Source organism: Natrix helvetica, assembly GCF_964273705.1.
Source record: "Natrix helvetica genome assembly, chromosome: 5".
NCBI classification, from domain to species: domain Eukaryota; kingdom Metazoa; phylum Chordata; class Lepidosauria; order Squamata; family Natricidae; genus Natrix; species Natrix helvetica.
Window position 1 is genome coordinate 78,941,339 of NC_138551.1, and position 13,232 is coordinate 78,954,570.

The following is a 13,232-nucleotide window of genomic DNA, read 5'->3' on the forward strand; positions in this document are numbered from 1 at the left end:
GGGCCTCCCTGTCTTAGAGATAAATATCAGGCTAGGGTAAGATGATTGTCCACCTTTTCGAGCTATGCCCAGTTTTTATTACTTTCTTTGGAATAAGGCATTTGACTAGATTATGCATCAACAGAGCCCAAAAGCACATACCTCTATTAGCAGACGATTGAAAAAGATTTTCAATAGAGGACATGTAGTATATGTTAATGTGGCTACAGGTCCCATTCCAAAAAAGACCTTGATTTTTTCAGCCAGTTCGGGCCAAGAAGAGAATGAGATGAAACCTGAAAAAAAGAAAAGGTTTTGCAAAAAAAACCCTGGATCTCTTCAACTGTATAGGAGAGCAAAGTTTTGCACTAAACAATTATTATTTTTCTTCTTGCTCCTGCATTTCTGCAGGGTATACAATAATTGTGCATTCTGTACACAATGCACAGAGGAGAATGCATCTTTGGATTGCAATCAAAGAGCTGGATTGCATGATGAGTGTGAGATGCAGAGGAGGGAGAAATAGCTATTTTTTGTTCTCATGTTCACAATGGGAAGATGCATTACATGATTCAGGTGCCTCCATTGATCAGCCAGAAGAAAATTGCTGAAACACAAGACTATCACTTCATGCTAGAACACATTGTTTATATGCAAAAGTCATAGGCTTATGTATAGAGTGTAGAAAGGCTAATTGCAGAAAATTCTTAGAGAGGAAGACTGGGTTAAATGAGCCAAACATTTCAAAGTGGCTCATGATTCGTAGAAATTCAGAAGTTGATTTGTTCAATTTTCGCTGCCTTGGCCTCCTCCATCAACTATTTGCCAGGAGAGATTTGTTGTCAAATTGTCCACTGCAAGTTGCACAATTGCAACACATAGACTGTATTAATTTTCCACATTCATCCCTGCTCATGGATTTGCCTCTATAACTTACCAGCAATTGTTCCTTCTGAATGGCCCACATAATAAAGCTGCTGCTGTTTGGTTTTGTTCAGGATAAAGTTTATGACGGCTGGAATGTCATAGTATCCCATCTCATGAAAACTAGGAAGAAACAAAGGAAGCACATTGCTTTTAAATGCCAGCCTAGGTCACCTTGCTCAGAAATTGGCTCAGTTGATCACATGGAAAGGATCACAGGGTAAAAAGCTGTAATAATATTCTTGCAGGTGTAAGAAGGATTTTACAAGAGGGAAATCAAGATCAGGTTGTTGGAAAATCTTAGGAGAAAATAAGATGCAATCCTACAGAACTTGCTGAACTAGTATTACCAGATTAATATCCACAGCCCAGAATCTAATCTAATCCTGGAAGTAGCCAGTTCACTGAATATCAAATAATTTAGCAAATATATTTATTTTATTTATCACTAGATATTGCAGCATTAAAAGAACTTCCTCTTCAGAAAAAGAGAACTTTCTCTTCTCTTCTGTTCTCCTCTCCTCTCCTCTTCTCTTCTGAACCTGGTCTTTGTGTTGTCTGGAAGCACATGGCCAGGAAGCCCTGTTTGACTCCAAGTGAGTTTATATATTGTTTTGAGGAAAGAATGGAAATAAACTCAGTAGAATAAAACCTCAGAGATCAACTTTAACCCCTAGTTCTATATTTTATTTTATTGTTTTGTTTTATTATATTTTATAACACATTTTATATTTTTATTATTTTATTTTATGTTTGATTTCATATTTATTTCATTATTTTATTTTTTGCACCCCTCAAGTCAATCTTGATTCTGAGCAACTGTCTGGACAAGTCCTGAAGTTTACTTGGCAAGATTTCAGACGTGGTTTCCCATTTCCTGTATTCTAGGATTAAGAGAGACGGACTGGTTTCGTGCCCAAGATAGAATTAGAAGTCATAGTCACCTGGTTTCTAGCCTGAAGGACAAACTGCTTCCTGCTCCTATCTTTTAAAGTGGATAATCCATTATAATCTGCTATCCCTTTTAGTTTACCACCACCACCACCACAGTGATAGCGATTGCTATCGAGGCACTGGGTACCATGTCCAAGAATTTTATAAAACACATCAAGAAATTGCAGCTTCCTGCAATAACACCAACAGAACTCCAAAAAAATGCACTACTCGGACATTATATACTATTTTAAGAATATACTTGCTTGATACCTAGGACACTGGCAGCAACCCATATTAACCATTAGCACCAGTCAATGGTATTTGTGATGCATTTTTTAATGTTCAGTTCATCGAGTTTCACATTTAATGAATAAAGTATAATAACAATACAATAATAATAATCTGTTACCCCCTTTAGATTTTCTTACCTAAAGCTCCAGAATTCCTTCTGCCATGGTTTCAGTGTCTTATGATTTGAAGACCAGATATTTCCTCTGCTATTTCCAAGCCAAACATCATAACCATTATCTGCTAATATGAAACCAAAACTGTTGTGGGGCTGGTTAGAAATCCAGATGGAACCATCTACAAGGGCACTATGTACCAAAAACACAGCAGGTCTTGAAGCTATAAAATAAGAAGAGATGCTTTTTTAAAATGAACCAGATCATTGAAGACTGCAAAACAATTGAATTATTGGTTTCAAATAAAACTTTCAAAGAATCAATGTTTGTGGTTCATTGTCATAATCTCTTATTAGAAATAGTATATTTTACCCTGGCTGGAATGAAAGCATGGTCATTATGTGATTAAATCTATAGAATTTAGGAACAGAGGTTTTATTGATTCATTGGATCTACTTGCATAAGCATATGCAAATCCATTCCTTTGCCTCCATCATTATGATATATTCTCAACAGTGATAAAATCTCCAAATCTCATATGCCAAGAATGTAGAACTTTTCTTTTTTAAAAGTAATTGCCTAGAATGTTTATCTTATTGGATTATCAATTGTCTTAGAAACAGTATCATGATGTACAATACCTCAGGATGTCTTAGTATACCCACAAATTGAGGATATATTTTTCTTAATCTTTCAAGACTCAACCTGTTTAAATTATGCATTGGACTATTAAGGCAGATTAATAGCTAAAACTTTTTCCCAAATTCTTCTTAAATGGGATTCACCTTTGAACATTAAAAAAAAGTGTATAATTGGGTAGCTTTGTTCTTGGTGGTTTCTTTCTTGCAACATCTTGCCATGATTTGTCAGCTGGTCTCTTAAGCTTATAGGTCCTTCAAGACATTTTGACTATCTCCTTTTCTAAGATATTGAAAGAAGAAGGTTACAGTACAATTTCTTGTAACACCCAATACAAATGTTGGTGTTCATTCTGAAATTATCACATTTCATTTTGAAGAGATAGATCATTCCACCTCAATTGTTGAAAAGTATTCTCAGCCATGTTCTATAAGAATCTAACACAAAGTCACATAGATTCGTCAAGAGTTAAATGGTCTTCCACTTCAGATCTGAAGAGAAAAAGGTGCTTCCCAGGTATGGAGTGCAAAGGTACCCTTCTGCAATTTCTTAAATCCAACTGCCATTGGATGCCGTTTGATTTGTCCCTGGTCTTACCTTTATTTTCACCATTATACCTTCCATGTGGTATTCTGTTAATGGTAAGTATATATCCATCTTCTGTTTCAACATGATATTCCTCACTTGGATAGTTATGAAAATGGATAATTTCACTCTAAAAGGAGAAAAATAAGATAACAGAGCACACTTGTCTGAAGTTAGTTTTTTTGAACTTAAACGGGCAAACAAGATGATAAATACTGCAGAAAGCTCAGGAACAACAAGGAAGTTGCCAAAAATATAAATCTTCAGAAGGTGAAGCATAAGCAATTTATTTGTTGAGGATCCATCCCCAAAGTCAGTGGAACAAAAAACTGGTGTTTTAAGAACATTGAAAATCTTCTGAAGTACTTTGAGTGACACAGAGAAAAATAAATACTAGGATTTTTCGTCTTCTTTAGGAGAATTGAGAATCTCAAATGCTTTTAATATATATAATATATTTAATATAGATATAATTATTATGAATAATAATAAATGTATTTTGGCTTCTTTGTAGAGCACAGTGTCCTGCACTGACATTGTAGATAATTGTCTTCCTTTTGGTGTAGATGGAATTGTTTAACATGTGCAAAGCTATTACTCTATGCTTAGTGCAATAAAATGTGAAATAGAAACTATATGGTTGACCTGTGATAAGACTGGCAAACAATTTAATTTGTAGGACACCTTATTAGGGGTTTAGAACTTAAGATCTGGATTAGGGTGGTCCTGGAATTGATTATTTTTTTCTCAGAAAAAATAAAGTGCATTTAAACATCATCTCTAAGCCCACAGATTTCTATAAAAAATATTGCATAGTGAAGTTTCCTGTAGAAACAGTGTCTATTATTACATACCTTGCTTGGTTGTATGTAAAATACTTTAAAGATCAGTATTTCTATGCTAACCCAGATTGTATTTTTAATTAGATTTTTGGAGTCATTGCAAAGGATCATTTTATACCGTCTATATTGTCTACTGTTCAAATTTCTCCTAACCCTTTTCTTCATTATGGAGCCCCTTTAAATTCCATTTGTGGCCATGGACCAGGGCCAGAAAACCCCTTAACTCAAGATTTAAATCATAACCTTTCTTAAGCCTTTGTGGGCGCTCTGTGATGACATCACAGCCCCCCAATGTTCCGCAGACCATAGACTGAGAACCACTGAACCTGTTTGAAACATCTGGAATTGCTTCTCAGAATACTTTTTACGATAAAACCTTTCTTAAACCTTTTTCAAAGCTATCATTTCCATCAGGTTTTGGGATCCTTTTTCGGCTCATTATAAATGAGCAAAGCAAACTCAGTGGGCATGAAAAGAATCGATGTGGCTAATTTTCCTCTGTATCCTAAATTCATGTTCACAGAGTAAAAGACAGCCAGTTCCTCCCCACAGCAGGCCCCATTCTACCCAGCTCATTGCTGCAGCCTTCTCTACCATGTTCTCTGGGAAATCTTCTCTTCTCTACCATCTTCTGATTATTAACATCGAGGGATAAAGTTGGTGCAAAGAATTTTAAATTACATATACTTGAGACATCAGCATGATGAAAGACAGCTGGTCAGTTACTCAATCCAACTCATCTCCCTGAGTAATTGTTGTTGGGAAAATAAGAGGAAGAAGGAGTATTAGATTAAATTTCAGTGGTGGGATTCAATATTTTTTTATTACCGGTTCTGTGGGCATGGCTTGGTGGACGTGACATGGCTTGTGGGTGTGGAAGGGGAAGGTTACTCCAAAATCCCCATTTCTTGCGGATCACCTGGGACTCGAGAGGCAGAGAATAGATGGGGGCGGGGCCAGCCAGTATTTACCGGTTCTCTGAACTATTCAATAGTACTGCTGCTGGTTCTCCAGAACTGGTCAGAACTTGCTGAATACTACCTCTATTATATTTGTCCCCTTGAGTTATATAGAAAAATACAGGTTGGATATAAAAAACTAAATAAAGAATTAAAAAATGTTCTTGATTTTACTTTTTTCTCCTTATTTAGTGAATTTTATATTGTATATAATACCATTTAGCCTTAAGCATTTCTACATCTTACTGGAGTAAATATAATAAATAATCCTTTGAGGGCTATAGACTTGGCAGTGATGCCTCTTTGGCATTTCTTTTGTGCATTTGGCTTCACCTATCAAAATATAACAGTCAAAATGAATTTAACGTACGATATTCATAAAACACTCAGGGTCCACATTATAGTTAGTGTCAAGACTTTCTGAAGTTTCCACTTCTTCCAAGCTGAGCATTCCATGGCACAAATAAACCATTATGATGAAACTCCTCATCTTCATCCTATACGAAGCAATTTAGTCATTGATTAACCTTTTAGAAACATGAGCTTCCTGAAGATACAAAGCACCACTTGCCCTGAAATATCTTCTGCTATCTGTTGCAAACAGCCCATTGTGCAGAATTTTACTTCTAAAGAGAATGGGGATAAGTTAACACCAATTAGAAAATGGCTTCAATCTGAATGAGTGCTGTAAAATAATTAAACTCACTTCAGCAGTGGATTAAACAAATAGGTAGCCAAGGATCTGCATCAAGATTAAGCAATAGAGAACCTACTGGTTAGGATTTATACATATCTTTTTCTCATGTTCCCATGTTACCTGTTTCACCTATGGTACCTCCATTTTGAATTAAATGATATGAAAAAGGACTCTAGGATGAATTTTCCAACCAAACAAAAGTAGAGGCCATCTGCTCAGCTCTCCTTGGATTGCCAACTCATCAAATAATGTAGATTTTGCCAAAGAAAGTTGCATTCCATAATCTTTTGTTGTTGTTGTTGTTGTTGTTGTTAACATTTTTTGTTGAGTTATGAAGTATTTTAAAATATCAAATAGAAAAGTAAAGAGAAAAACAGTGGGGCAGAGAGAAAGGGAAATGGAAGTGAGGGTGGGGGGAGAAAAGAAAAAGAAGCATTGGCTTCTGACTCTCTCTGTTGCAGTAAAGTAAGACATTAACATCAAATCACAACTTTTTGCTTTTCCATAATAGTATGAACAAGTCATTTCTATAAAGATCTATCAGTCTAATCTGTAAAACCCGAAGTCAGACTTTTATTCTTTTCCACATCACGCACGGAGTTCAGAAACGGTCTCCACATGGAAACAAAAGTTCTTATGTTCTTTTCTTTAATCAAACTGGTCACTTTTGCCATTTCAGTGAACTCCATCAGCTTCTGCAACCATTCGTCCATAGTAGGAATCGAACTGTCCTTCCATTATTGTGCATGCTATACTGTTGTCAACATATATAATAACAAAGTTCCAATTTTTTTCTCCAGTTCTTTTCCCATTAAACCCAAAAGAAAAAGTTCGGGTTTCAATTTTATCTCCATTTTCAAAAAAAAAAAAAAAATGTATTAAAATATGAATCATATTCCTTTCTCTTTTTTTTGCTTTATCACATGTCCACCATATATGATAAAATGTCTCCTCAAAGAAAAATAAATAAATGAATAAACATAAATAAATAAGGGTTCTTTCCTTGGCTTTATTATTATAGTTGGATTCCATAATCTTAACCATAGGCTATGCTGAATGGTGTAAAGGTTTTGTACAAAGGTGCTTTGGCACAAGTGGTAGGTTCCTACCGGTTGGATCCGGTTCAGCCCAACTGGTAGTGGTATAGTGGCCTGAGTCGCTGGAACTGGCAGAGACTCAGGCATGCCATGCCCCCGAATCAGTTCCCTGGTAGCCATCGTTTTTACCGCCATCTTGCTTTTGAGTTCTGTGCATGTCCAGAACAATTTTAATTGAACTGTGCATGTATGCATAGTACGCATCCAGCAAGCGTGCATGAGCAAACCGGCAGTAAAGCTGGATGGAACCAATGGTGGGTTGCAGGTGGCATACCAGTGGCATACCAGTGCCTGCTGGGAGCACTGGGTACCGTTCCAATACGGTGTTCCAGAGGGTCCACCCGCCCGCCCGCTGTTCTTACCTGTATTAGAGCTCTTTGATGCTTCCACGCACGTGCATGGAATGTACAGCTCCTGCCCGATGCTCCGCCAAGCAGCTGGAGCATTGCAAAGGCATTGTGGAGTGTCGCAGGAGTTAAGGATTCCTGTGCACGTGCTGTACAGATTCATGTGGTGGATGCCGGGTCCCATTGCACCATTGAACCGTTGCACCGTACCAGTTGCAATGGGATCCAGAACCCACCACTGGACGGAACCCACCCCTGTTTGGCACTCATTGTTAATTGGTTCCAGGAAGCATAATGAATACCAAAAACAACGAGTACCAAACAATTCCCCCCCCCTAAGGAATCAAGTAGTGAATCACAAGGTAGCTGATATCAAGAAGGTGTAGGGTTACCAAACAAATGATGTGTACCGGATCAAAAATTAAGAGAGAGAGAGACAGAGAGAGAGACAGAGATGGAGACACATAGGGGCAATGGAATTTAACACTTCAAAACATGAGAGATAAACAGTGAACAAAGTATGTAAACAAAACAGGAGCTTGCCTGAGAAGGTTGTTTTTAATAGAAGCTGGCAGAAGATGCGTCTAAATCCAATCCAGGGTCCAAGAGCCAAGTCAGGGTTGTCATCCAGTCAAAAGGTCAGAGATCCAGATGGAAGCCACACACAAGTATCCTATAAGAGCGAGAAATCAGTCTTTGTTTCCCAGATCCAGGAAAGGCATCAGGCATCAGAACTGCTTCTTAAATAAGGGTACAGTCTGCTATCCCTAATCAAGGGATTCACTCCCTTGTTTTGCAAGAAGCCTAATAGAATGTTTCTGCCTTGATCTCTTCTCTACTCATTGAGTCCATGTATGGGAGGCCTTATGGGAGGATGGATGGGAGGGTACTTATTCAGCCTAACAGAAATAGGAAAAGAAATTACCACATGTCTATCAGATCAGTTTCAATTGGAGGAAACCTTTGTAAAATCCAATGTGTTGCAAGTAAATATATTAAAAACCCTGACAAAGTGGAGCTATAATTATTGTTTGGAAAATAAAGTGGCCAGGAAACAAAGAAATAGGTAATATGTCCTTCAACATTGGTCCAGCATATCTAGCAGGCATCAGATTGGTAAAACCGGATAAAACTTTTCTGGATATTTGTTTCTTAAATAGCTGCCTTGCCCTGTTTCCATATGTGGATTCCTCCCATTAGAGATAATGCATAGTTCTCTTACAGAACTATGGCCTGGCAATTGCATTTATGCTTGATAGGGCATGGATAGGGCTCTATTGCATCCTCCACCATCTAAACATAAAAGCAGATTGTAATGTAGAAAAAAAGAGGTTTCAGAATATACCAAAGCCTGTGCAGTACAGTGAAAGGTGGTGAGGAGACCAATATTTTTATCCAGCCTGGGTAGAACATGAAAGAGTGCCCACTGGAAAATATAGGGCCTGAGCAGAACTATAAATTTGTAGAAGGGGTGGGAAAACCTATGACAAATAGAGTGCATTGATGTTTCTGGCCATCATTAGATGAATTTCCAGATAATACAGGGAGAGGTAGATCGCAATTTGACTAGGTGAGTGAAGCTCACAAAGATTTGTTTTCATTCACTATTTTATTGAAAGAAAGCACCAATATTTTTTGAACGGGAAAACAAATTCAGTGTGTACATTCATTTAAATGAATTTAACAAGTAGGAGATTTCTTAATTTCCTAGCCCTTCTATCATCTCTCTAGAAGGCTCAGTCAAAACTGAATCTGTGGAAGGAGTCAATGTTGCTCTGATAACATCACCCTCTCTGAATATCTATGAATTTGGCATTTATTTATTTTTTATTGCAAAATTTTTATTGGTTTTAAAATATATGGGGAAGAGTAAAAGGGTGTACAGAAAATTTTTTGCAGCTTCCACACTGGTGGTGAAAATCCCCCCAAGATACTCACAGATTTAACAATCTTAAAAATAAAATAGAAAAGAAAGCATCAGAACAAATTTAACCAATATTATCAAACATGTACTCTACTATTTTTTCTCTGTTACTTTTTGTAGTATCAACAATTACAATTATTCCAAATACATTCATTTTTGTGATCTAAGCCTTTTCGATATTGCTTCTTTTTCCCTGCCCCCCGGAGGGGCCTCAGCGCCCCCCTCCTTATCTTGCGTCTTGCCTACTCCCACTAAATTCATCCTCTGGGGGGGAAAGATTCTTTTTAATAAAGGCTTCCGCCTCTTGAATTGTATTAATTCTGATCCTATTTCCCTCCCAGAAGACCATCATCCCCTCTGGTAACAACCACTTAAACCAGACCCCCATGTTGTATAATTTTTTTTGATAAGGGGGAATATTTCCTCCTTCTCTCTCTTATTTTTTGGGGGATCTGTTTAAGAATGGTGACCTGTTCCTCTTTGTATTTCAATGGTCTCTCCCTTTGGGTCGCAAGCACCTCATCCCTTGTGGATCTCCTGACAAATTTAACATGTACCTCTCTGGGAATGTTGTGACTTCTGGCATATGCTGAGTTTATTCTATATGCTAGATCCATATCCCACCATAATTTTTTCTTATCTCCCTTAATATAATCTGCTAAAATTGTGCTCATAATCTCTTTAAGATCTTCATTTTCTTCCTCTGGCAGGTTCTGGAATCTAAGAAAAAAGGACATTCCTTCAAATTCTATTTTTGTCAGAAAATTTTCTACATCTGCGTTTCCCTTGCGTGTTGTTTTAAGCTCCTCCCCCATCTCCACCGCTCTCTCCTCCAACACCATAATTCTTTGCTTATTCCCAGCAATATGTTCTTTAACGTCTCTGAGCTCTTCTTTGACCTCTGCCATTTCTTTCCTCATTTCATTCTGTCCCTTCATAAGTTCTTTAAACATTTCCATAACAGATAGTTCCTTTGTGTCCTCTCCAGCCCCACCTTTCTGCAACAATGAGGTGATCTTAGACTGTTGCATTGTGGGGCTGGGGGCAGCAGATGACAGCACTGAGTGTGCCTTGTCAGTCGGTGGTTTTCTTGCAGCCATTGGTTATGTTCAGAGATACAAATCCTTTCCAGAGAAAATGGTGTCCGGGGATTCCACAGCGGAGCTGGCCTCAAAAGGCAAATAAAAGTGGGGAAACCCACAATTCCAATAGAGAGATAAACCAAGAAGTGATTCCAATAATCAAAGCTCAGAAGAGCCACAGAAAGAGGTCCCAGCTTCCCTTTGAGAGAGTACAGCAAACAATCTACTTTTCTTTACTTTCTCTTTGGGAGCAGTTTCAAAGGATAAGTTTCATTCATATGTAGACAAAGGGAGGAGGGCGGGCGCCATCTTGGCCCTCCCTTCCGCAGGGAGAGAAGTCACAAAAAGTTTTTCTTTCCCTGTTTTTTAAAGGCAAAGGTCAGCTTTAGAATCATTTCTGGCAATTGTAAAAAGCCATTCTCATTCACTGTCCAAGTAACTAATCAGTCATTATTCTGTCTCGAGAGAGAGTCCCTTTAAAGGCCGCTTATTCCGAGGGGGGGGTAATAGAGGAACCACCCCCTCTAATTTCCATTTCAAAAGCCAGAGCACACCAACTCACGCACATCTGTAGCTTTCTTTCAAAGTAAACAAAGAGCACCAGGTGGGATCCGCGCCTCCAGCCTTCAGCCACGCTTCTCCTTTAATCTAAAACCTCCCAGGGCCATCCGGCGAAGAGGCAACATCACTCGCCCCCCCCCCCCACTGCTCCCTGGCGCGATGCGAAGCTGGGAAAACACCCCCACCAGCTGCCACCTCTATGGGGGGTCCCAGCAAGCTGCCTTTTGGCAGGAGACCCTTTGTTCGAGTCTTCTGTGCTCCTTTCGGAGCCCGCCAAGGCAGCGATCGGCAGACTACACGTCCATCACCATTCGATCCCGGAAGCGGAAGTCTATGAATTTGGCATTTATAGCTGCCAGGGGAAAACTTTGCTCATGAGGTTTTACTTACAGCTGCTTTTCTTTCCCTAGACATAGAATTGCCTGCGAGAATGTTCTCAGTGGGTGATCCTTTTGAACAGCATCAACAAGGGAGGAATAGCTAATGGAATTGGTGGAAACCATTGCTTCCTTAAAATTAAATTCAGATAATGAGGGCTGATAAAAAGGAAGCCAAAATACAGTTCCTTGTGAAGCTGTCAGCTCTCACCAGAAGGAATATTGGTTTCAGTCATGTGAAGTTCTAATTTGGCAGTATCCCCGAGGTGTTTTTTTCAAAAGGCAACTGGACTTGGTTTCCCTTGAAGAATTTTTGTCAGACCTGCCCCAATCAGATCCCTTAGGAAAGAAAGACCCTTGACTCCATTTAACTGATAGGCTCTTTTGCTAAAGGTTGCTGGTTGCAGTAAAGCCAGAATGAAAGATTCCTGTGCAAGAGGTAACAAATTATTCTCCTCATCCCAGCCCTTCCCTCTTTGACCAATTCAACTTCAGCCAATGGAAAGTTATCTAGGTGTTTTGAGAATCACTGAGAAGTTTGGAGCAATCCCCATTTACCCAGCAGAAGGCTATTAACATATTTAGCAAACATTGATTCTTTTCTATTGCTACCCAGTTTTGTTTGTATTATGACTTTGTATTGCTGCTTTCATGGGCAGCCACATTTTTTAAAAAAAGGAAATTTCCTGGTTGTCTATGAGAATTTAATTTGTTTCTGAATTGTAGAAGAGTGAGACAAAGAATTCAGAAGAAATGGGAAGAGTTTGAAGAAGTGATTTGTTAATGTATATACTAGAGAGAGAAATAGTGTTAAGTCAGGCTGCATGTATTTTTTCAGCTAATTTATAGGTTCAGCTGCATAAAAGCTTCAATGTTGTATTTTTCAATTGTCATTATAGCTTTAATGTGTGTTTTTAAATTGTCCTCATACAACGTGGTTTCTCTGTACATCACTGCTTAAGGATCACATATATTTTTTCATTATCTCAATGATAGCCATGTACATAACCTCAGTTGCATCCAGTCCCCAAATGAAATCTAGATGTTGCCATTCTGGACCATGTTGGTGATGTATGACATTACTAAGCCGTGCTATTAATTCCTGGACGTCTTTTATGTTCATAAGTAAGTCATTTCCACCAGACCAAAGTGCAACAGGAATTTTTATATCTTCTATCTTGTATACAGGAGGAGTCATCTGGGAAGAAAAAGAACAAATTTAAATAATTAGTCAAAAACTGATAGGAAGATATACAACATATAAAACATTACAAATTACCACTTTAAGAAAAGCCGGTGAGCAAGCAAAGTAATAGGACTTTCTAGAATTCAGGGCAACCACTATACCTGTGATGAAACTGAAGGGTGTATTTGTGTGTGTGGATTACATGTGGTTTTTTTAAACTATGCCATTTGCCTTCAATACATAGCTGACCAGATCAGAGCCCCAGATAGGACAGGACATTCTGTCATTGGTCCAAAAGAGAACATGCTAGCTTAAATTAGTCTTTTGATGCAATTGCTGATGGAGCTCAGGTGTATGGTGGTTAAAGTGCAATATTGCAAGCAAAGTCTGCCCGCAGCCTGGAGTTTGATCCTGATGGGGCTCAAGGTTGACTCAGACTTCCATCCTTCTGAAGTTGGTAAAACAAAGACCCAGATTGTTGGGGGCAATGTGCCAATAATGCTTCTATATTCCAAACCACCCAGAGAGTCTGTAAAACACTATGGGGTGGTATTGGTATATAACTCTAAATGCTATTGCTATTTCCATTGCTGAGTGGGTTGGCTAGGCAGGAAAGGTAGAAAGTCTTAAATTTAGGTGTTGACTCTCTTCAGACCAGGAAGGGCAAAAAATATTTCTCTACACTTACAATCC

General features: G+C 38.4%; 1 protein-coding gene across 1 annotated transcript in view; it reads right to left on the reverse strand.

Annotated features, from left to right (window-relative positions):
• Positions 1 to 5,764, reverse strand: part of LOC309392654 (lysosomal acid lipase/cholesteryl ester hydrolase-like) — a gene marked incomplete at both ends in the record, with an annotated part of 40,652 nt that extends 34,888 nt beyond the window's left edge. The window contains one exon of the mRNA XM_081954084.1: positions 5,639 to 5,764. Coding sequence (XP_081810210.1) covers positions 5,639 to 5,764 — 126 coding nt within the window. The remainder of the gene's footprint in view (positions 1 to 5,638) is intronic.
• Between the last annotated feature and the right edge of the window lie 7,468 nt (positions 5,765 to 13,232).